Below are 25,718 nucleotides of genomic sequence, written 5' to 3' on the forward strand. Positions count from 1 at the left end.
GTAAATTGGAAACCCAAACTATTCTGCACCGCCACCACCGCACGGCACGCCACGCCCCCCACCCCGCTTTTGTGTATGCGCGTGGCGAGTGCTCATCGCAAGGCCTGTTGTTTGCTGTGCGAATTGTCGTTCACACCCCGTGGCTTCCATGAATTTAAAGGAGGTCTGAAATTGCACTGACCAGCATTAAGCCATTTTGTACGGGAACCCCTTTTGGTGTTAGCATTATGTTATGCTTTAGCTATTGAAAAATAGCAGATCTACAAGCTCATAGCGCGCCACCGAGTGGCGCGCTACGAGCTTGTAGATCTGCTATTTTTGAAGAATCGTGAAAAGTGACATGAAAGTGTTTGAGAACGACTGACAGAAAAACATAGCTTTTTCAAGAAAACAGTCAGGATTTAGAAGACATTTGCAGAATCGTTCCCAGGTCGAAATGGGTTAAAGTCAGCGGTATTAATTCAGATGTCAAAGTGAAATAGCGGCCCTGGATGACATTGGTGCCATATATCATGGTGGAAGTGTCAAGTAAAGGTGTGAGATCTGGCTGGGACACACTGTGAGATCTGGCTGGGACAGGACACACTGTGAGATAATGGCTGGGACACACTGGGACACACTGTGAGATAATGGCTGGGACACACTGGGACACACTGTGAGATAATGGCTGGGACACACTGGGACACACTGTGAGATAATGGCTGGGACACACTGGGACACACTGTGAGATAATGGCTGGGACACACTGGGACACACTGTGAGATAATGGCTGGGACACACTGGGACACACTGTGAGATAATGGCTGGGACACACTGGGACACACTGTGAGATAATGCCAGTGACCCTCACGGTAAAATCAAACCTCTGCAGCTCAGAAGTGAAATTGTGTCACAGTTTAACGATGCTTTAACGGTACCCATTCAGGCCTGACGTCGAAATAAAAAAAAAATGTTTTCTAAATCATGACAATTTTCTGAAAGATTTGAGGCACATTTTAACGATTTTTCAAAAATAGCAGACCTACAAGTTCATAGCGCGCCACTCGGTGGCGCGCTATGAGCTTGTAGATCTGCTATTTTCCAATAGCTAAATCATAACATAATGTTTACAACACCAAATGGGGTTTCCGCCCAAAATGGGTTAATGGTAACGCCACACCTATATTCTTGATAGATCTTTCTTTGGAAAAACATAGCAAAGTTAGGTTTTGGTATAGCATTACTATGTGGTTCCTCTGCCTACTGTGGTACTTACCATAACTAGTTTATCATATAGCCAACGTTTGAGGTGTAGATTCGTTATATTGAGGGCTTTTTGGAGCGCAAAGGGGCTTATGTGAAAATGACTTTTATATCCTTTTAAAGGTCTCTATGAACTCTATCAGAATACTTTTTAAAATAACGGCTGAAAATCTAAAGGCATAAGTGGAACCTTCAATTGAGTATACTGTAGAGTGCAAAGGGTGTAAGTGAATTGATCTTGGAGTGCAAAAGGGACGGTGTCAAGTGCATTGAGCTTGGAGCGGAAAAAAAGGTGTAAGTGCAGTTCAAGTGCATTTACACCTATAATGCACTGAACAATTCATACAAGATGGTGTGGTAGCACGCAATAGAGGGTATGCGCATGCTTAAAGTGAATGGCACATCGAGTGGCAAAACGAGTGGCAAAGCAACATGCAAATTGAGTTTAACATTGTTTAACGTTGTTTAATGCAATAAGATAGGACTTTTCTGTTTGGATGTATGGGCTGTCGAGGCCAGGAAAGTAGTTATTTGCCACTCAGTAGGCATTCCTGCATAACTTCCTGGTTTGATGATGATGTCACGCGCATACCCTCTATACAAAATTATACTGCAGCTTGTTGTTTTCGTCGACTAAAACTAAGACGAAAATTTTTCGTCGACTACCTTTTTCCACTGAAGAAAACTAAATGGAAACTAAATGAAAAATATGCTATGGTGACTAAAACTAAGACTAAATATACTGACAATTTCATCAACAAATAAAAACTAGACTAAAATGTTAGGAAGGGACTAGTGGACAAGAGATTCACTATAAGTCATTTTACAATTGGTTGCATGCTGAAAATAGCCGATCTTCAAGCTCACGACACACAGCTTGTAGATCGGCTATTTTCAGCAAGTGTAAAAACAGTCATTACGACGATCAATGCCCACCAAAATACATTTTAGTCGACTAAATCAACTGTAGATTTAGTCGACTAGAAATCTTATGATTTTAGTCGACTAAAACTAGACTAACACAAAAAAATTCCAGGTGACTAAAATGTGACTAAAACTAACTGAAAACTATTCAAAAGACTATGATCAAACTAAACTAAAATCAAAATTTGCTGCCAAAAACAACACTGCAGCAGTGGCGTCGCTCTAAAGGCCCCCCTGCAAGTAGGAGTGTGGGGCCCGTTCACCACAGTGTAGCCTATAACATCATGGAAGACTCACTTACCATCTTCTATGTTGCCCTCCCGACTGGGAGCACCGGAACAGATATAAACACTGAAGCACATGGAGCTCCCACAGTCAACATCAATGCTGGACAGCCATGATGTCACTCACCGGGCTGATCTCAAATGTAAAATGGGTGGCCAACCAAGATCTATTCCAGAGTTAGTTAGTTAGAGTTCGGCTATTGAGCATTTGCAGACCGCGGGCCATATCTTGCCATCAGAGTTTGGAAGCACTTGTTTTCAGTAAAGCAATGTCCTGCTGCCTCCTGCATTATGTGCAAATTCAATACAGGTGGTACACAGGGCAGTTGAGTGATATCTAACGAGCACTTCCAAACTGCATGCCCCCCCCCCCCCCCCCCCCCCCCCCCCCCATCACTTGCGGATGCTCCCGTACGCCAGTTGTACTGCAGAATATGGTTTCAGTGTCATGGTCAGTATCATCAGAATATAGACGGACCCATTATAGGTTGAAACCGAGTTACTGTACATACAGTGTACGTGTCTATATGGTACTTCATACTGGCCATTGTGTCAATACTGGTTACTGGTACAAAAAAATAAGTACAAAATAACAACTCAAAAGCAATGAAGACACCCGCTGAGGGCCCAAAGGTGCCTTGGCACAATGGTGCTTTATCGGTTGCCTCTGCTACAGACAGTTTGCAGGTTTAAGTCTCATTATCATGTCAGTATTATCTCAGCGTCATTGTCAGTATCTTGTCAGTATCAATGTTAGTCATGGTCAATGTCATGTCAGTATTATCTCAGCATCATTGTCAGTATCATGGCAATATCATGTCAGTATCAATGTTAGTCATGGTCGGTGTCATGTCAGTATCTCAGCATCATTGTCAGTATCATGGCAATATCATGTCAGTATCAATGTTAGTCATGGTCAGTGTCATGTCAGTATCTCAGCGTCATTGTCAGTATCATGGCAATATCATGTCAGTATCATTGTTTAGTCATGGTCAGTGTCATGTCAGTATTATCTCAGCATCATTGTCAGTATCATGGCAATGATATTGAATTTGTTCATTTATTGTACGTTATAAATGACTGTCATGTTATGAGATGTGTTTGTTATGTGTGTGGACCACAATGGAAATTAGCCCTGGACTTGATTGTCTCATCATATTCTTGAATTGTTTTAACTTGTGTTGTGACTTTTCAAATAAGCTATACTAAAAACTAAATGTCAGAATCATAGTCAGTATCATGTCAGTTTCATGGCCAATATCATGTCAGTATGATGTCATACCATCATGTTAGTATATCTTACCATTATCTGTTAAAATAATATGAGTTTAGACTGTGTGGTGCCCTGATCCTGTACTGTGTATACTGTATATGTATATGAAGTGACAACAGACATGAAAACCAGCACAGAAATCTCCAGAGGCCGTTGTTGAATGTTTAGAAAAATATGGATGGTTTATTTGACCCTACTTTGACAAGCATTATAATCCATTTCCATGAAGTTTTCCGTTTTCCATGAAGTCCTCTGATGTCAATGGAACACAGTCTACATCCAATTATGACAGTGGTATATCTGTTATCAACAACACATTCATACAGTTCCCATCCTACAAACAGTTTTGCAAAGACACACACGCACACGCACACACGCACACACACACACACACACACACACACACACACACACACACACACACACACACACACACACACACACACACACACACACACACACACACAGTATAGCATTAATGTATCCTGTCAAATACTTGGTTAAGTGGGTTTCTATTCTGAACTCACTAAACAGTGATGACTTATATATTTATTTTTTTCAGAATCTACTGAAAACAGACACAGTCTAATACAAAGTCCACCCAGTACAGACTTGTCCATAAATACTGCTTCTAGAATAGCTTATTTACAATCATCTACTGGAAGCAAAGAAACCTGCCATTGCTTTAATAACAAACTGATACAAGCTAGCCATCACTAATCAAACCAATGAAAGAAATCAAGAACAGAAAATATACATACTTTTCAATTGATTGTGCTTTGTAACCCACGAAACCACTTCGGTTTTTAGAAATGGAATATCTGCCAGAGGCACCAAATAGAAGTATACTGTTTAACATCCATTTCAGTTTCTCTCATTGAGATTCTCTACAGCTATGAGTAGGACTGGATGTGTACAAATAGTTGGTTTTATACTATTTATATATTTATAAAGTTATTACAGGCTCTTCTCGCGTCACCATCCGTGGTAGTGTTGCGTTGCACAACAGAAGTCATGGAGGTCCTTGTATTTAACCATGCAAAGCCCTTAAGATTTGCCAGAGAATATCACAGACTGTTGGGGAGACAGAGAGACTGCTAAAGCCTTAAACAGACAAGAGTACATGTCTTCTCACTAGAACACACACTGGACAAGACCTCAGCCCGTGGGGTCGACGATGATGATTATGACAGTTGAAATAATGCTAGATAAGTTAGCTTGACAACACCGCACTGTACCTACTTGACCTCAACGGCAACACATTTCTCCGGATTCAGCGGGACCCGTGTGTACACAGCAGTACTTAGAGTGCCCCCCCCCCTCACTGTCTCTCTCTATGCTTGTGGTTCTGAGCCAAAGTCTGGAAAACGCGCCCAAACGGAACTCTGATTGACGTTGCAGGATATCGGGTCATGGTGATGAAATATCACCACCATCCTATTCTGACACAAGGCCACAAGGCCAATGCATCCACCTACTCCCCCCCCCCCCCCCCCCCCAAAATACCCAACAGTGCATTGTCTGTCTGTTTCATGAAGTGGACTGCAGTAGCCAGCATTACACAGTCACTTCAGTCTTGCTGCCCGTGCGGTAGTGCTGCGGCTTCTGCTGCTGCATATGCGGCGGGATGTACTGAAGCTGCTCCACAGTGTGGGTCCGTCTGGAGGCAAACACCTGCCTCTTGTTGACTGTCTGATTCATAGGCAACGCGTTGGAAGGCCCGCCTCCCCCCGCCGCCTCCCGCGACAGCCCGCCGCTGTTGCTATTCGAGGCACTGGGATGGGAGTACATTTTGGTCATCTTGTAGCGGTCCGTGACCGGCGTAGTGGGCATGAACACGTCCGTGTGCGAGATGGCGCGCGACATGGACTTGTCGCTGCCGTAGAAGCCCATCGCGCCGCCGCCGCCGACCATGCCGCGCTTGAGCGACATCATCAGCTTGTCCGGCGACAGCAGGGGATCCTGGGACAGGAGGCGGTCCTGCGAATAGAGGCGTTCCTGGGAGTAGTGCCGGTCCTTGGAGTAGAGGCGGTCCTGGGAGTAGTGCCGGTCCTTGGAGGAGTAGAGGTGGTCCTGGGACATGAGCAGGCGGTCCTTTGAGTACGCGCGGTCCTTATTGGTGGTGTACAGGCGCTCCTGCGACGAGAGGCGGTCCTGCGGGAGCAGGCGCTCCTGGGAGCGCAGGCGCTCGGCGGACAGCAGCTGCTCGTCGGAGAGGATGCGCCCGCCGTACGGGGACACGTCGCCGTTGGCGGCCGACGACATGTCGTAGGACTCCTGCAGCTGCTGCTGCTTGAGCGGCGACAGGACGCGGTCCTGCGACATGGCCCTCTGGACGCGGCGCGGCCGCTGCTGCCTCTGCTGGGACTGGGAGGACTGGGCCTGGGAGGACTGGGAGGCCTGGGAGCCTTGGAGCGGGGGCTGGCCGCCGGACGGTTGGATCTGGACCTGCTGCTGTTCCCGGGGGTGCTGTTGAGGAAGATGAATGAGGAGAGTTTATTTATGCCTCGGTTGGGAGGAAAGAGCTTTGCCACCTTATACTGCTGCAGATTACATTGAACGAGTGCCTGTGGCTCGTGGCCAAAAAAGCGAACGTGGATAAAACACCAGCCTATGTCCACCGTACCGTCCTTCCTTATGCTTTAGAATGAGGCTTCTAAGATGACATTGTTTTTGCAGTGAAATGTTGTTGCGGCAGACTGCTACAGTAATGCACTGTAAAATATATAATACAAGCAAGGTCATAATATATTGCGGAGGTTGCCAGTTCGAACCCGGGCTCCCCCAGAGTTACTGTCGAAGTGTCCTTGAGCAAGACACTGAACCCCTAATTGCTCCCGATGTGCTAGTTGGTGCCTTGCATGGTTTCCGCTGCCATCGGTGTATGAATGGGTGAATGTAATGCACAATCTCTGTAAAGCGCCTTGGATTAAGGCGCTATATAAATGCACCATTTTATTTACCATTTGTTATAATACAAGTAATAGAAGTGTAGGTAAACATACGGGTTTCAAAACCAGCATCAGTATACACAGACTCATTGATTGAAATTAATACTTTATTAGTCAGACACATAAACAGCACAATGCACAGTCAGACATTATGGCTAAAAGATAACACAAAAAGGTCCTAGTAGAATGAGAACTTTCCCATGTTTGTTGAGCCTTCGGCCCGCTCATCCCAGAGTTGCGTTGCCCCGCGTTGCGATACAGAAGTCCACAGATACAGAAGTGCACAGTGACACGCGTTGTATGCAGCTGTTTTGTGTTGCAGCGCGCGTGTAGTTGTTCTTATCCATATATGCGCCTCGGTTCGTCCCGTTTGTTCCACGCCAGGTGTCGACGCAGTCGTTCGCGCAATGTTCTTATTATTTTAAGTGTGTATGTAATCGCGGCTAGTAGCACACAAATTATTTTAGGAGCACGATGAGAAGTTATCAAATAATGTGTTTGAGGGCCCTCCTATATACAGCTTTAGTCCCCACACGTCTCAATATTTGCCATTGACAATGAGCAGAGAAATTAGGTGAAAAGGCCGCTAAAAAGGACGTAAATTAAAATGTATTATATATATATTTTTTTTTAATTGAATGTAAATACTTTACTTATAAAAAAAGCTGGCAAGCCGCACCCCGCGGTCATGTTCCGCTAACCTGAGCGGTGCTCCCTAGCCTGCTGGAGGGGTTCAAATCATCCCATGCACCCTCGAGAGGAAAAAGAAGGAAAATAAATGCAGCCTTGAGCCTACCTACCAATGTGGTCTTGTGGAGCTTGATCACCTCCTCCTCCTCCTCCTTTCCCCAAATTGCCAATCCCAATAAATCCAAAATTAGCCTAGTGTGAATAGTTCCACAGCCTAATTACTGAAGGATAAACTATCAGTGTTCTCCGAAATCTGTCAATGTTTGTCAACTCAGCACGTGTTGACAACGCATTGTAAACAGAAGCCGTGTGTGTGTCACACCAAAAGTGGTGACCTATAGAATCCTGTACATAGAAGCATCACGCACTCGTCACCCCTACACAGCTGTCATGAATTAATGGTCTTGACTTGATTGCCTATGCGTGCAAGTTATATAGGGTGAAAACCGTGAAATGCACAGGCTCATCTTACATCGCTGCTGGCTGGCACTGCAGGCAACATGCACATTTCCCAGAAAGTTTCAGGGCACACTACTTTGTCTAACAATGTGGATTATAGTTTGCTCACTTTTCTGCGGGTCAATGTGAGAAAAAAGGTAAGGACAGGAAAGCTGTGTCTTTCTCTATCCCTTTCTCTCTGTCTCCCTCCCTGTGTGGGTCACGTGGTGGGCTTTGAGCAAATGGGAGAGGGAATGTAGTGTTGCCAGGTCCGCGTATTGTAAGCGAGTGGTAGTGTGTGTAAGTAGCGTGTTGAATGGCATTTTTTCTGTGCTTGTTTTCATAGACGTGGCAACAAATTAGGCGGGGGGTGTCGGTGCTTGTGGCGTGTTTGTGTTTATTATTGATATTGATATTGTGTGTGAGTCTGGACGGGAGCCGGCTTTAGTGGCAGTGCAATGACAATTTTTACGCGGGTGGTGTTGAGTGTGGGCGTGCGGCGCGACATGAGGAGATAGCCGTGGATCGACGCGGAGGGTAAGTCTGTGACGTGTTAGTGTGTTGTTGCAGTGTGTGTTGCAGCGTGTTGCAGCGTGTCAGTGACGTGGTAGCTGGTGACTTTGGTTCCCTTTTCCTGGATTGCGCACATGTTTTCAAATGTATAATAGATATTGGGTATAGTACCAGATCGTGGTCGCTCCCTCTAGTGTTTGGAGAAGTATAGTTAGGTATGAGGGTATTGAGGGGACTGCCCCTTTGACTATATGTTAATCCATTACAGACCTCGTGCAATGGCTATTTCTGGTCATTTTATTTTGAAGTTTGAGTCTGAAACGGTTTCTGAACCAATCAGAGCATCGCATCCCTTCAGGTGATGGGACGGTAGCTCTGCTGCACGCAACGACACATGAAGTTTGTTTATTTACAAGTCAGACAGTCGGCCAGCTCTACCAGTTTGCTGCTATGTGGCTTATTTCTAACCTCTAATGTTTTCAGATACATATTTTAGCATGCTGATTACGTTTCAAACGAGTAATACACTGGCTGGATGTCATCTTGAATGAGATTAAAAACGGAGTAGTTCTGTAATCAGAAGTCGCTGTGTTTGTAGGAGTCGGACGACGCAGCAATGGGAATCAAACAAAACATAAATAATTCATGCAACACTTGACACGTCATCAGGCATCACGTTTTCGTTCAAAGGAAGTAATTAAAATTGGCTTTTTATGGACTTTTGATATAAAAATACACAAAGGTGGACATTTTCCACAGACCACGGATATTGTCTAAAAGTGCGAAATTCACTTTAAGGTCTTTAAAACCGGAAACGAGCAAAGTGAGTTGGAATTAGGAGGATCATGGACTTAAGCAGTCGAATCAGTTTCATTCGGCTACATTGAAAATGAGGGCCTGCCACTCAACTGCACTCCGAGTTGAAATAAAGGTTATAATGATGATTTGGGAGGTCTCAAACTTCACTTTTAGTGACATTGAGATGTTGGAGAACCAAGAGGTGCAAGCATGGTCAAAATGGCATTGAATGAGGGCTGGAGTCCCGAGAGCACTTCTGTTGACAAAATAGGAAATTCTGCCCCAAATTGATTTACTTTGTTGATCACTTTTGATGCCATTTTTTCACTTGTCAGTTTGTTGTCAAGATTAAGAATACAGCTCAAATAGGTAACAGCTGGCGAAGGACAGTGATGATGGAGCTGAAGGAGATGGGTCTTACCTGGGACGAAGCACATAGGCCAAAGCATGAAACAGGATTCAGGGGCAGTGTATGATTGCGGCCTTATGCCCCAACCGGGACGAAGAGGATAAGTAAGTAGTAAGTAAGTTCCATTGTTAATCCGGGCCTGCTCTTTGCTGGAGAATTGAGGTTACTATTAATGTCAACTGTGACCTTGAAATCATTTGGATTTACATTACTATGGGAATATTTGGACCCAAAAAGAATGGATTCCATTTCACTTAAGGTGTAATGAGTTTGTTATCGGGAAGCCAAGTACGGATTTAGCTGCATGTGTTCAGAACTGCATTTGTATTAGTCTTCGCCAAAGAGCAGCAGTGCTGAGTCACAGCGAACAAGAACAAATTGCAATTACAGGCTGCTAATGTATATGAGCCAGGAACAGTAACGGCCCTAGTATGCTTCCTTGGGGAACCCCAAAGCTCACTGAGATGGACGAGGACAGGGTTCCATTGGCCTGGCCCAGCCTGTATGAGTTCTGGCCTAGACTAGAGGGGCGGGTGCCGGTCGAAAACAGACAGTGGATCCGATTGGTTCGAGTGGGATGTTCTGAAGCCAGATTGGAATTCAAACAGCAGTTTCTGTTTGAGATGGAACAAAGCTGGAAACAGGGAGGTAGTGGCCAGGTTCTAATGTGTTTCCTTTTTTTTATACAGAGGGATTACTCTTGCCAGCTTGAATTGAGTTGACATGGGTGTAGTGAATGACCTTAGGATATACAATTTAGAATGTTATATTAACCACCTAAGCTCTATTGTAATACTTCATCAAGCGGCCAAAATAGCCGAGCATTGCGACGTAGATTTACAATTTATAATTAGTGCAATTTTTGCAAATTCTTTGAATTACTTGAAAATGTCTCTGATTTCGAACACCAGTTTGAAAGCAGTTAATTAGCATAAAAAGAATGGACCAGCGATATAACCTTGTGAAGAAAGACCCCCACCTGGTCTTGGCTCATCTTGATGACGTGCAACGGAAGGGTGCCTCTCGCCGCCAGGTCGGGCAGGTGACGCTTCCGAGTGTAGTAGTCGTCCACGTCCTTATCCGCTGCAGAGGACACGACAGAGAGAACAAGGAGGAGAGTAAGGAGGGTGAGGTGAGGTTCAGGAGATTTGAGCGAGCGAGGGAAGGAAGGAAGAAAACGAGGAGGGCATCCGAGAGCATTGTGTACAAGATGCAGATCTTACGTTCTGTGAGGAGAATAGAAAACAGAGAGAGAGAGAGAGAGAGAGAGAGAGGGAAGCAGTGCGGGGTCAAACCATATTATACATGCCAGGCACATCCCACATCGACACAGCCTGCAGGGCCTCATCCAGGGTTCTACTAGGCAGCTCTGCATGGCTGCAGGGGAGAACTTTCTAAAGGTCATGGGGAAGTCTGTAAACAAAAGGTATTATATCACGCATGGCTACATATCAGGCTACATATCACACACGTCACGAGCACACACGCACGAACGAACACTTCTACATGCTGACGAGCCACTTGTGTCATCACAGGACCACATCACAGCGAGACTTACAAGTGTTTTTGTGTCCTTTAGTGCTTGCCTATTATTGCGGTGCAGCTGAAAACATGCACTTCACTTCAGAGTAGATGTTTTCCCAGCTTCGGTGCTGTGCACGTACAGTGTCGAGGTAATGAAGGGTACAGTAAATGGTCGCCCTACCTTCATGCCACAGAACCATGCATCTTCCCATCTGCCATGAATCACAAGGTCTTGCCATTGACAGCACAGCACAAGGCGTGCACGCATTGCACACACATACACACATACACACGTGCACGCGCAGGAGCGCACACGAGCACACTTGCACGCGACACATCCTGTCAGACACCTTGTCAAATGGGGATGACTGACCTGGGCTGGATCATAAATCATTAAAAACTGGAAACGTTTTAAATTCATATGTACAAAGAGGCCATCCCTCTTCTCTTCCTGAGTGCCAGCTTGAACGTTTAACTGCCAGAGTTTAAGTCATTCATCTGGTACGAATGAATTATGGAGAGCAGCCCTCATCACCTTTTGCAGAACTCAAGAGATTAATCTGTCGAAACAGAGCCTGTCTTTGTCAATAATGGACGGCCCAAGGTTACACTCAAGAAAGCTGTCATTCTGTAGCAAAGCCTCTGGTTTCTTTTTGTGAAATGGATTAATTGTGACAAGAGATTTAAATCAAGACAGACACCATTCATTTCCAAAATATTAAATGTAAAGTATGAATAGAAAAATAAATCCCATTAGCATGCAAGCCTTATTTGCAAGGTCAGTGACCATTATGCATAACTATAGCCTGGCGTGAATGAATAGAATGCTTATTGATGCTATGCTGCAATGCATGCCTTGATTTCAATTCGACTCCAATTTAGATTCTTAAGCATGAGCAGATTCTTCTCTTTCATTATGCCAACAATGAAAATGCTGCTCCATCTTCCCTCAAGCGCAATCCAACATGATCTATCTGTGTGTAAATGCTTGCCAAGCAACAAAAGGAACGCCGCAGAGCCTTTTGGCTATTTGCTGCAACAAATAATTTGCTTTGGAAGCAGAAAGAGGTGGGAAGGATAGGATGACATTGCCTTAGGACACTTTTCCCATTCAAACATTGTGGGGGAATTATTCTGCGGGGCATTTTCTCTGACAATTGAGTTCATTTGATTTCCCCCAGACTCATATCATAAATTCTATTATGCTAATTCCCCAAGCAAGAGCATTTTTTTTGTAGGCACAGGAGCAGCACTGTTCTCCTCCGATACAATTGAGAATCATTAAATAGCCGCTGCGTCCTGCAGAGGCATTTGCCGCGTTTTGCATGAAAGGGTGCGTGGCCCGCGAGGCGCGTGAGGGGGGAGGGGGGGGGGGGGGGGGGGGGGGGGTGGTTTCGGGAGCCCTGACGGGATGAGTTGTAGATCGCCATCCTTCAATTTGGTCGCGAGCCAGCGGTGAAGTAGGCCAGCCATGATGAAATTACACAAGCCTTAAGGAATATTTGCGTTCCACTTAGAGAATATCATGAGATGAGACCTCATTACGCGGCAGAATCTACCGTGGCTACGGCTAAATCAATACCAGACCGGGCCAGGCATGAGGAGCAGCTTAATGCACTTATACGCTCCGGGAGAAATAGTGGCTGTTTTCCGAAGGCAGCCGCCGTTAGGAGGGGGGGGAGGGGGGGGGGGGGGGGAGGACGACGACTGTGGAGGCTCAGCATACCAATGAATGACTCATGCTTTCTTTAGACGGCTGCAATGATATGACGATCCAATGTCGGATCATTGCTGAGGGAAGTGCTGTGTATTTTCCTTGGGCTCTTGATAGATCCCTCAGACCCTCCTGATCCACCCGAAGATTCGACTCAGTCGAAGGAAGCAAACAACCTGCTGAGCTCAGTCCCTCGGCTCTCCCAAAAAACAAAAAGAATAAATAATAATACGTGCTGTGACCTTTTTTTCTACCATGTTTGAGGATTGCGGCTACAGCAGGCATTGCTATTCTCGCAGCCGAGGACAACGGAACCTCCGGGCGGTGGGGGGGGGGGGGATGGGTTGGCAGCGGCCGGCCGGCGAGAAAAGAAAGCACGAAACGAATGCAAGTTTATTGATATCATGCAGGGCATTGGGGACAGGCAGGCGGGGGGTGGGTGGGGGCGGGTTGGGGGGAGCCCGGTCAGCATGGCATCATCACCAACGCACGGGGAACTTTTTTTGTGGACCTACTGAGTTTCTTCAGGGAGGAGTACCGGCTGAGGTCGGCCTTCACGGCCGCCTCGTAGGAGGGCGGCAGGTGCGACAGGCTCTGGAAGGAGCGCGAGAACGACAGGTCGTACGGCTCCGTCTGCGAGGTCAGGATGCCGCCCATCCTCGTGTTGGTGTTCTCTGGAGGACATCAGACACACACAGACACAGCAAGAGGGAGAGAGACACAGTGAAGTGGTGGGCTAGGCTGACAGGCTCCCCGCAACGAATCAAACAACCAAACAAAAAACAACCCCCGAGGTCGGTCGGTCGGGCCCGCAGGCGGTTGATTGAGGAAACGGCCGCCCCCCCGCACACTCCTGCGTCGGGAGGGGAGGTGTGTGGGGGGTGGGGTTTGGGGGGGGGTTAGGAGGTGAGACGGAGACGAGTTAGGTGTGTGTGTGTGTGTGTGTGTGTGTGTGTGTGTGTGTGTGTGTGTGCGCCAGGCACTCTGTGAGCCCTTTTGGAGGTGACTGGACCAGACGGGTGAGGGGGAGGGGGGGGGGGGCAGTGTTCCCCAAATAAATAAATAATACGAAGAGGAAAGGAAAAAACAAACTGACGAGACGGCACATCAAACAACAGATGTCTGCTGAACAATGACCCCAGCCGTGACTGGTGTGTGTGTGTGTGTGTGTGTGTGTGTGTGTGTGTGTGTGTGTGTGTGTGTGTGTGTGTGTGTGTGTGTGTGTGTGTGTGTGTGTGTGTGTGTGTGTGTGTACAGTATGTGTGTGTGTGTGTGATGATGATCGGGGGCCGGTGACAGGACAAACGGGGGTGGTGTGTGTGTGTGTGTGTGTGTGTGGGGGGGGGGGGGGGGGGGGGGGGTTGTGACGGAGGGTGGGCGGCCCTGGGCGCTCATCACTGATGTGATGTGACGCGATGCCAGGGCCTGCTGGACTGTGGCCTCTCTTGTCTCTCTCTCTGTCTCTCTCTCTGTCTCTGTCTCTCTCTCTCTCTCTATCTCTCTCTCTCTCCCTCAGTCCCTATCTCTCCTTCACGATTCATTCGACATCTTTCCATGATGGGTCTTTCCATCTTATCTGATGCGGCCCATGTTGCTGCTGTCGCCACCCACTTTCTTTTTTGCTTTTCAAGTCTTGCTTCTCTTTCTCATCTCTCTCTCTCTCTCATCTCTCTCTCTCTCTCTCTCTCTCTCTCTGTGCCCGTCCTTTCTCCCCCGTGGGCTGTGAGCCCGTCATGCGGTGCAGACAGAGCTCGGTGGTGGGCGCGGCGGGCGCGGCAGCGACTCCGAGAGAGCCTCCGACAAGACAGATAAGAAATGAGGGGCCGAGGCGACTGCTGCAGGACGGTAGCGAGGATGGTAGCGAGGGGACCGACAAGACAAGCCAGGGAGGGATGGATGGAGAAGATAATAAAAAGGGGGTGGGTGGGTTAACTCATTCTGGGCGGGAACCCCTTTTGGTGTTTTAAAGCATTATGTTATGCTTTAGCTGTTGAAAAATAGCAGATCTACAAGCTCATAGCGCGGCACTCGTTGCCACGCTATGAGCTTGTAGGTCTGAATGAACTTGTACGTCTGCTATTTTTGAAAAATCGTGATAAAAAATGTGGCGCAAATCTTTGAATATATATTCTTACAGAGCGAACGTTTTTTAACTCAAATCTTTGATTCTGGCGGGTCCCTGGAACTACATATTTTGAGATGGGGGGTCGGCGGCCAAATACATATAATTCTAGGGGTCCTTGACATGAAAAAGGTTGAGCACCACTGACACATAGAAACATAAGTTTTTCAGAAAACTGTTGGGATTTAGAAGACATTTTGTAGAGTGTGTCGGGTGACGGGTCAAAATGGGTTTTGGGCGGGAACCCCTTTTGGTGTTAGCATTATGTTATGCTTTAGCTATTGAAAAATAGCAGATCTACAAGCTCATAGCGCGCCACCGAGTGGCGCGCTACGAGCTTGTAGGTCTGCTATTTTTGAAAAATCTGAAAACTGTCAGGATGTAGAAGGCATTTTTAGAATCTGATCTCAGGTCAAAATGGGTTAAGGCAATGAAAGATGGGGGGGGGGAAAGAAAAAGGGAAGAATCACACACGGGGAATGGAAAGCCGAGGAAGGTAGTGTAGACGGAAGGGATGAGGGCGTGGAGTTATTGGGGCCGTATGGACCGCAGAGTGTACTTCAGAGACGGAGGGATGAGGGTGGGGTTTGGGGGGGGGGGGTGTAAGGGAGTGGACCGTCTGCCACCCCCCATTCATCCACATAAGGGGAAGATTGATTCAGAATATGTGGCAGAATGTGGCATGCTGTATTGGCTCTCCCTCCACATCAAACACATCTCCATGTTATTTCACACCACTTCAGACCCGGGCCAAAATACTATGAGCAACTTATTGTGTTTATTTATTTTTATAATTTTTTTTGCATTACAAAATAAACCTAGAATCCTAGCTGCACAGAGCATGAAATTGGAATAGTGTCAGTCAGGTAAATGTGCTGTACTAAGCTATACTATTACAGACTTTATATGATTGTCTGAATTGTGTTCTGCTTCCCCATGTTGATTTGAATTCAATTGATGACATTAATGGTTAATTTGTGCAGCCTTACGCCCCAACCGGGACTAGGAGGATAAGTAAGTAATGGTTCATTTGTACTCCGCTGTATGACGGGGTCGGTCGCCAGAGAATAGCCAATCTACAAGCTCAGTGAACTTGTGAGCCTGTACTGTAGATGTGCTATTTTCAGCGTGTCCGACACCGCCACACAACACGACGAAGCATTACTTCACTGTTGACGCGAGTCGACCTCAACGATACAAAGCTGTTGCCAATGCCATTTGGCCCAGGTCTGCATCCATCCATCCACCACACCCACAAATTAGATGGACATTAACGGTATACAGTATGTGTGCACATCACTGTGCTCGTGGGTTGATGTTCACACTGTAGATGAAACGTGGGTTTATGTAGGACTTACCACGTCTCAATGACCGGTGAGCTACCAAACCCAAGTGGAAAACAAAATATTTCAGAATCATGTTGATGGTATGAACAAAAAAATAAAAAAATAATAAAAACGGCATACAAAGCACACTCTTACTTATACGTCACTAGTCTGGCTAATAAGCCAGACTCAAATCACACTGTCGTGTGGTATTTGAGTCTGGAGATGCTGTGTATGGATCTTGTTTCCCGGGGGGCGAGTTCAAACATTTTCTCTTTGACGCAATTGGTCAGAGCTACTGTCAGTCAAAGGTCTCAAGCATTTAACGTCACTGTACCAAAGCCCGCCCATATTGCATACCGTGTCCCGATTGGCCACACCAGTTCTCTGGTGTAGGAAATGGGCGTACAATTGAGCCTCTCCAGACCGTAATCTGCCGGCAGGCAATTCTTTTGCCAACAGCTGATTCGGTCTGGCTTATTAGCCAGGCTAATACGTCACAGCCTTAAAAAGCCTATACGCCTGTAGCTTCTAAATGACTAAATGGCTGTGTGTGATTATACGTTATTCTCCCCATGATTTACGGCGACCCTCCCAACCCTATACTGCATGGGGGGGTTGTGGGCAGAAAGATATGGCCTTTATATCTATAGTAGCAAATGCGCTGCACAATTAATTTCCAAGCCTTACAATGGGCCCGTGATCAAAGTACCCTCCGTGTTAGATGTGTTTGAAATGGATTTCTCGATGTTTCCCGTATACTGTAGATCTCAAAGGCATTTCCGCGCAAGTTGCTTATTTGCTATCTTCCTGTGCGCTAAATGGAACACACAGTCAATTATGTTCATACAAGTAGGAGGCATCCTATAGTCCTGACTGTTGGATTTCCATACAGACCCTGGCTGTCTCTGTTCCTCAAAGCTCAAAGCTGCTATAGCAACTATTTTTCTATTCCTTCTGCAAAACAGAATATAAATCAAATACAAGCGGAGCACAGTGGTCAAAGCTAAACAAAATAGAGAAGGAAAAACATAAACACTCTTTTATCTCCCCTTCTCTATTATTTTTTTATCCTGCCTGCATGTGCTTCCACACGTCATCACAAACATGAATCAGTTTATAACCCCAGTTGAGACATTCTGCTCTTAAGGAAAATCTGCTTGGAGGAAAAAGCTGAATGATAATTGGCAATAATTAAGAACAATTCTCGATGGGTCTTCGCACCGGGGAACACAGGGGTTATGTAACAACATTGGATCTCTGGGTTAACCACGTAAGCCACACATTATTACTTAACCCATTCTGGGCGGGAACCCCTTTTGGTGTTAGCATTATGTTATGCTTTAGCTATTGAAAAATAGCAGATCTACAAGCTCATAGCGCGCTATAATTGGGCGGGGTATTAACAGTTGCACTGTTTGCTCCCACCGCCACCCCAGCACCACTGGTGGGCTCTGCTGTTTCTGTTCCCCATGAGGGGGGGTTGTTATTGTAAATCTATCTCCCTGCTCTTAATGGTTAATGATAGCTGTATAATTGTGCCGAGCAGGGAGAGAAATGTAGCAGAGCCGAACGCCAAGATAAAATGTTATATGCACATCACTTGTATTCTTATTCTATAATAAATATTTGTTCAATCTATTCGTGAGTTATCTGACTGAATGGAAATAACAGCATTGCAGAACCGATCCACAGACTGTATAAGGATGGTGTAAGGATTGGTTTAGAAAAAAACAGAGGGTGCTGGTTTGTTAGCACTGGTTTTCTCCACCAATACTTGAACACTGAATTACGCATGGGCGGAGATCTGACGCATTGTGTTGTGAGCCTGTAGATCTGTTATTTTCTCCATCCTCGAAAATGTATAGTGTGCAGTCATGTCAGGGTGCGCCACTGTGCCCATGCTCTGTTGACAAGAGGACGGGATGTCCTTAACAGAACATTAAGTTGATCCTTAGCCAATTGTGCTCCTGTTTGAAGGTGATGGACAGTGACTGTAGCCAGATCCCCCCGTCCACTCGCTCAAAGAAATATGTGCATGACTATGGGATGTGACACCTCTATGATTCAATCTCCAACGGAAGCCTTGGGTTTCAATAATGGAAAGGATTTGCCAGTGGGGCGGACCTGGGACGGGTCACGTCACGGAGCGCTTCACACCTCCCTCTCTCGAGCGCTGCATATCAGAAGGGAACGCCCACCGGGTTTGAATGAAATTCCCCATCTCAGAATAATAGAAACTGAACGAAAGCAGCAGAGGATTCTGTTTGACTATATATATATATCCCCCCCACCCCCTCAGTCACATCGCGTCTTTCCACAAACGCCATGCCAGTCTGCGAGCATAATTATAGCTTACCATTCTTAGGTGTGCGTGTGGGACTACCTAGGGCCATATGGTTATAGTTGTGCTGATGGGTACCTGAAATGACAAAAAGCAATGGTAGATCTATTCATATCTGTATCGGAATAAATACAGATGATTAGTATAGATGGGGTTTGGCAATGAAGGTGGAAATTAAAGAGGGCATTCACCACAAGAACACCACTGTACAACATGCATGCGTCCATATTCTGGGCGATTCAGTGAAAATACCGGTATAGGCCAAAAGTAAAAGATATCAAAGCCCACAATGCGTCGCAGTGCAATGCATTGTGAGCTTGTAGATCGGCTATTTTCAGTGAAGAGATGAATGTGTAGAGGGGGGAAAAGGAATTAAGGGATGAAGTATAGACCCTTGGGGGGCCGTGGTCGACAAAGCACATATAGGGTTTAGATGGTTAAACTATAAGAAAACATGACTAAGCATGTACAGTTGGGTGCCACCGATATTGTCCCTTATCATTTGACCCATTTAGGCCTGACCTCAAAATTTAAAAAAAAATCCTTCTAAATCCTCCAGTTTTCTGAAATAAATATTTTCACGATTTTTCAAAAATAGCAGACCTACAAGCTCGTAGCGCGCCACTCGGTGGCGCGCTACGAGCTTGTAGATCTGCTATTTTTCAATAGCTAAATTATAACATAATGTTTAAAACACCAAAAGGGGTTCCCGCCCAAAATGGGTTAACTGTCCTTTTGCGCAGATCACGCAAACCTCAGCAAAAAGAAAAGGACAATATCGATGGCCTCCAACTGTATATTATACAAAATGTTTTGCTTTGCTTCAATTCAAAAGAAATTGCATGGAAAGATTCCACTGCACAATTTGTGATGATGGTGATGTGGGTGAATGAAATATCCCTTTAATTTCTTCAAACAAAGTATAAAGATGGGGAAGAAAGACATATGAGGCGGACATGGTGGTGTGCACGCTAAGCCCACTGTTGCTCTGCAATATACATATTTATATCAAACACAATCCATCATGTCAGAGAGCAGTAGCGTTAGTGGAGAACAGAGCGGGCCTGGTATACGCACGCAGTATACAGAAAACCACAGTGTAAAGATTGACCCAAATGGGCCCATTTGGGTCAATTGTTACGTATGTATTATTAATGGATGCCCTCGTATTCTTTAGAAGAAGAAGAAAATGCATTATTAAATAGATTGAATCGATGTATAGTTAATATAGAAGAACATTATCATTCATCAGCCACAAAAAAAAAAGAAAAACACTTCCCAACATTGTTAGCCTTTCTTTAAAATATGACAGGATTTAACACCACAATAATTAAATGAGTCCCTCTCCCCCCGTGCACAGCCTGCTCATATATCTGTGCCATACTGCAGGACTGTTTGGGGATGACAGAGAATGAGAGGGGATCGCTGGTACGGTGGTAGAGTGCTTGGCTGGGCACTGCTGCAGTGTGGAGGTGCTTTAGTTGAAAGATGGGCCCTTTACTGAGCCTATTGTAGTGGGGAAAGGTGATGAATGACAGCTATTCATTCTCAGCTGTGTGTGCATGCACACGCACACACCTGCGCGTGTGTATGTGCGTGCCGTGCGTGCACGTATTTCTGCACGTGAGGAGGCAGCGATAGATGAAGGCCCCACTGTGTGGAGTGTTGCTGTTTGAGACGCGTTCATTTGCTGTCTGCTGTTGTGCCTGTTTAAAAATGCATTAGAGCCAACTGGTGGAACATCCATTTACATCTGTCACAGAGCTGAAAGAGGAGAGAGAGAGAGAGAGAGAGAGGGAGAGAGAGAGAGAGAGAGAGAGGCCTAGTGCACTCAACATCACGGGTTTCAATATTTGCTCCAGTTATAAAGATGGATGGGGATGAGTCTTCTGCGTGTTCCTCCTGTGGGTTTTCGTTGATTTTCTCCTCCTTGTTTTAAATGAAAGCTAAGCTTTAACAGTCTAAACCGTCAGTGACCATTACGGGAGACAGAACATTTTAGCTGCACAAATGGGTTGTTGAGTTTGCGTTGCAGGCCATATGAATGGGAATGCTGTTCGTGAACGTTAGCAGAGCTTAATGGTAGAGCTCAGCAATTTAACCTAACGTAAGCCAAGTAAGTGCTTTGGATAAAGGGGGCCATTTAAAATATACACCCCAATTTATTTCCTGATTATATATTCTATATTGTTAACCTCAATCTTCAAACTAAACTTTAACTATGTAACAAATTAATGTAGTGGAGTAAAATGTTACATTTGCCTCTAGAATGTAGTGGAATATAGCCAAAATGGAGAGTACATCAAATGGGGTAAAGTACAAGTAGCCTACTGTACCTAAAACCTTTACTTCAGTCTTGAGTAAATGCTCCTACATAATGCCACCCCTGGCAGAGCCCCACCAAGCAGAGCAAGTAGATGAGAGACCATGCCATGCAAAAGAACCCAACGTCAAGCAAACACTTCGGACATGCAATATGTTCTCGGTTTCAAACATGAAAGCATCGCTCGTAAGAGTCGTAAATGCTAAACTCCCGCGTACTACAACACCAACCAAAACCAAAAGATCCTCTTTCATAAAGTTCCACCCCCCAACCCCAGTGTGAGAGAGAGCCAAACGAACAGAGAAAAGCACAGAGTCAGATACTATGTGAGCATAGCTCTCGCTCCCTAATTAAGAGGCCGGACAGCTCAAGTTCAACGATCCCACCGCAATCTGGGGACCAATTAACTGTGTTTGAGAACGAGTTCCAGCACGAGTCCCACACCGCCACCAGCAGCCCAAAAACCCTCCCGTTCAGAGCACCAAGCCTGGCTATCGGCCTGGAACACCCTGGTGTGCAGTCATCCTCACAGGGCTGACACTGCAAAATGGCCCCCGCCACCCCCCCAGATAGCCATTTGTCAGGGATGGGGAGGGCAGGGTAAAGTGAAGGGCAAGGCCCAGTGGACATGCTGCCATTCATTAGTTATTGCTTTCAACCAGCTAGAGTGACAGGCTGGAGTATATAGGCAATGCCACAGTGGAGTATAGACTATAGCTGTGGTTAAACATCGTATATGGGCAATGCCACCGTGGAGTATAGGCTATAGCTGTGGTTAAACATCATATATAGGCAATGCCACCGTGGAGTATAGACTATAGCTGTGGTTAAACATCGTATATAGGCAATGCCACCGTGGAGTATAGACTATAGCTGTGGTTAAACATCGTATATAGGCAATGCCACCGTGGAGTATAGACTATAGCTGTGGTTAAACATCGTATATAGGCAATGCCACCGTGGAGTATAGACTATAGCTGTGGTTAAACATCGTATATAGGCAATGCCACCGTGGAGTATAGACTATAGCTGTGGTTAAACATCGCACAGCGCGTTGATTATTTCTGATTGGCACACTCTCCAGATTGCTGGGTTACACGGGTCCATATCTAAATTGCTAAATTGATGGGTTTACTTTTTTTCCCTGCCAGTATGTTGATGACGCAGCTGTGCATTTGCCAGTTGTTGCCAGTTAGCCTCTCTGACTAATTCATCCATATAAACATGATGATGTTAATATGCACAGGAAACTCCCCAGCGATCTTAGTCCGTTTTGTGGTGTTGTTTTTTATGTTTAACTAACGCTGAGGATTTTACTGTGTGGGCTGGAAACGCCTGCGTTGAGACACTGTTCTGGAAAATGCTGTCTCCTCTCTCTCTCCCCCGCGTACGTCGAGATCACATTAATTCTCACTTCCCTTGCAATTGATCTCCTGAGAATTCCTCCTCGGCGAGTTCGCATAATCGCGTCCAGATGGCGAGTGACTCAGTGTTCTGACATTTTGGCGTGGCATTTTTGTTTCACATCACGCACGTCGAAACGTCACATCCACATCCACAGGGGAGGTGGTGTGCAGGGGAGGGGAGGCGCGTTGAGTCAAACGCTGAACACCGTGACCACGACTCAAGGTCAAGTTGCAGCTAGAAGCATCGACTGTTTCATACTCCTGGGTCTTTTGTGTCTCAGTATATTATATTATAGCCTGTAAGAAAGTGCTACTCTCAGACATAAATGCTCTCTTCAAAACTAAAGTACAGTTGAGGCTTTGTTGCTTTTCCACATTTATACTATAGCCTGAACAATAATTAAAATATTTTTGCTTAAGTGATTAGCGGAATGGAAGTATTAATTAGATGTATGTGGCTTACTTGTTCACAGATGTCAAGAATGTTATTTATTGTGTGTATCTTGTTATCCTTATTACTTTGAAGGATGTACTTGTTTTCTTAATTAGTCAACCACTTAGCCTGTCACTACTCGTTGACCTTGTACTTTGTAAGTCACTCTGGATAAGAGTGTCTCCTAAGTAGTCATTTGTAAATTGAACCAATAGTACTGCAGGACAAACGAATAAATAAGTTATTTATGGCTGTGGCAAAAATAACGAACATATGTTTCTCTCAGCGGCTCTATAGTTTGAATTTTGAATAATATAATGCGTTATCGTTCAGGGCATATAGGTCGGCGGTAGGGTGACGGCTGCCAAGAAGCCTTACATAACACAATAGACAAACTTCAAAATATAGTCAAACTGATAAAATCTACTGATAAAAACAAAATAATGCAAAGGCTTTGGAAATAATTTCAAGTGAAAAATACAACAAAGAAAGCGGTATTGAAATGAACCACTTTAAACCTCCGAAAATACTTTGTATGACAAAGTATATATAGTAGCTTCAGTTGTTATAAACACTTAAAGTCTCTATGGACCTTCTGTAAATTGGACCAGGAGTTGGCTCTGTAATTGGACTGCTTTCTTCCGTCACCGATGCGTTTGTACGAGCTCGGCCATTATTATTGCGGCTCATGTTTCCATGGACATTCTGTACAGTAGCGAGAGTGCGAGACAGAGAGCATACAGTAGCTGGGGAGCGGGAGAGAACAGGGAGAGTCGTGCACGGAGGGGGTCGGGGGGTCTCGGGGATTGAGGGGGTGGGGGGTATGAGGAGAGGAGTACTGCAGAAAGAGCAACATGGACCAGTGATCACACGACAGCACTTCTAGGCTGGAGATCTATTCCAGAGTCTGCTCTCTGATCTCTGCCTCTCTCTCCACACTCTCCCACTCACATCCCGTTCCAAATACCAGCAGTCCATGCCCCCCCCATTACCCCGCCATGTGGAGCTACTGTGTGCGTGTGTGTCTGTGTGTCTGTGTGTGTGTGTGTGTGTGTGTGTGTGTGTGTGTGTGTGTGTGTGTGTGTGTGTGTGTGTGTGTGTGCACCCATTGGATCCAATGGGCAGGCATGGAAATGTGAGTGTACTGTACTTTGTTTGCCTGCATTTGCGTGTGCGTGTGCGTGTGCGTGCGTGCGTGCGTGCGTGCGTGCGTGCGTGCGTGCGTGCGTGCGTGCGTGCGTGCGTGCGTGCGTGCGTGCGTGCGTGCGTGCGTGCGTGCGTGCGTGCGTGCGTGCAGGTTTGTTAGAAACAAACCTGCGTGTGAGACCATTATGAATGCCGATGTGATATGATATCAGACTGCGGGGGTCTCTATTCCACTGGATCTGTTGATAGCCCATTGCTGCCAACATGCCTCCCCTGCCCTTCTCTGTGCCCTCCTCCGCACACACGCAGACAAAGCGCGGGGCCAGAGAAGCCACTGTGGGCCTGGCATTTAACAACTGACAAAGAGTGTTAACATTTAATCGCTAAATGTTAACTGCCATAATAGCCTTCTTCACTCAGGGGGTGGGGACAAAGCTTTGGGCCCCATGGAAAGATCCTTCAACCTCTACTCACGTGAGCCCCAACCGAAGCAAGCTTAAATCTGACCCAGTTGTGGGCGCTGGTGATAATGATAATGCGTTACGTTAATAGCACCACCAGCTAATCTAATTTGAGCTGCTACTGTTCATTCATAACGGGGTGCGTACGTACGTGTGCCACACGAGTCAATTAGAGTTTAAATCCCACATGAGGCTCATAGTGAAATTAAAATGATGACAGTGTGTTTTGATTCAATGAAAAAAAGAAAAAAAAACTACAGAAATGAACAGGTGTGTATAGGCCTAGTGTGAAGACGATATCATTTAGATGAATGAATCAGATCGTAATTGCTGCATAACAGAGTCGGCAGATCAAATTGAAGATGCAACTTTGATTTTCTGTTTTCCTCTGTGTCAGCCAGGGAATTATGTTTTGAATTTCTTTCAACCTTTTCGTCATTATAGGCACAAACAATGTAACAATTCTAAAGCATTTTCACAGATTTTTATTTTTTTATTGAACACCCTTTACGTCTGTGTGTCTGTGTGTTCGAAAATATAGAACCAATGGAAAGTAGTAAAAAACGCTTTGGACAAAAACTCTTAATTTGGTTTTTTTTGTGATTCACCTGCAGGATCCTGGATGGCTTGATTCAAGTTTTAAAATAATTTATATAAATATTTGTGTAAATCTCTATGGGAAAAATGAATGTCCTTCTTATAGTAAATTGTGGCTATTGTCTAGTGCCGTCACTATATTCTCATGCATGCAAGCACTAGACTCTAGTGCTTGCATGCATGAGAACTTGAAGTGAACTAGTGAACAGAATAAAACAAACAGAAATTCTCTTTTACACTTGTGTGAACCTATATAACAGGGGTCTGCAACCTTTTGGAAACAAAGTGCCATGTTTGTATTTTCTAAATTGGCAGTGTGCCATGTCAATTGTCAACGTTAATTTTAATGACACCACATAGAAAATTCCAACATATTTTGATTGTACACAAATATAACCTTTTCCCTTCCTTTTAAAAATGTTGTCTCACATTATGTATAATGATCATTATAGTCAATAACTCGCAATAACTCGACTCTCTCCCCATGATGTCAGAGTTCAGAGTTTTAATGAATGTAGAATTATGTGCAGGATGTAATTTACATACAAATGTGAGGGACTTTATTTATTTGACTCTGTTTTTTTTTTAAATAGTTTACCAAAAAGCCTGTCTCTCACACTTATGCCAGTGTGCCAGTGAACACCATCCTTGGTGCCAATGTTGGAACTGGTGCCAAAGATTGCCTACCCCTGCTATATAATATACTCTTGATGCTAAAATGAACTGCTCGTTCTGGGTCTAGAATGCTTGCTGAGCGTTCGTTCCTCCTCTTCACCTCATAACCGACAATCACGCTCAGAG

The 25,718-nt window shown here is 45.4% G+C and overlaps 1 protein-coding gene across 1 annotated transcript in view; it reads right to left on the reverse strand.

Moving 5' to 3' along the window:
* Positions 1-4,393: 4,393 nt before the first annotated feature.
* LOC306915470 (shisa family member 6) overlaps positions 4,394-25,718 on the reverse strand; it is an 86,724-nt gene continuing 65,399 nt past the window's right edge. The window contains exons 5-9 of the mRNA XM_079492805.1: positions 18,567-18,629; positions 16,241-16,261; positions 13,276-13,434; positions 10,502-10,605; positions 4,394-6,192 (exon numbers count right to left, since the gene is read on the reverse strand). Of these exons, the coding sequence (XP_079348931.1) occupies positions 5,281-6,192; positions 10,502-10,605; positions 13,276-13,434; positions 16,241-16,261; positions 18,567-18,629 (1,259 nt within the window). The 3' untranslated portion in view covers positions 4,394-5,280. The remainder of the gene's footprint in view (positions 6,193-10,501; positions 10,606-13,275; positions 13,435-16,240; positions 16,262-18,566; positions 18,630-25,718) is intronic.

Source organism: Electrona antarctica, assembly GCF_951216825.1.
Source record: "Electrona antarctica genome assembly, chromosome: 22".
In the NCBI taxonomy this organism is placed as follows: Eukaryota; Metazoa; Chordata; class Actinopteri; order Myctophiformes; family Myctophidae; genus Electrona; species Electrona antarctica.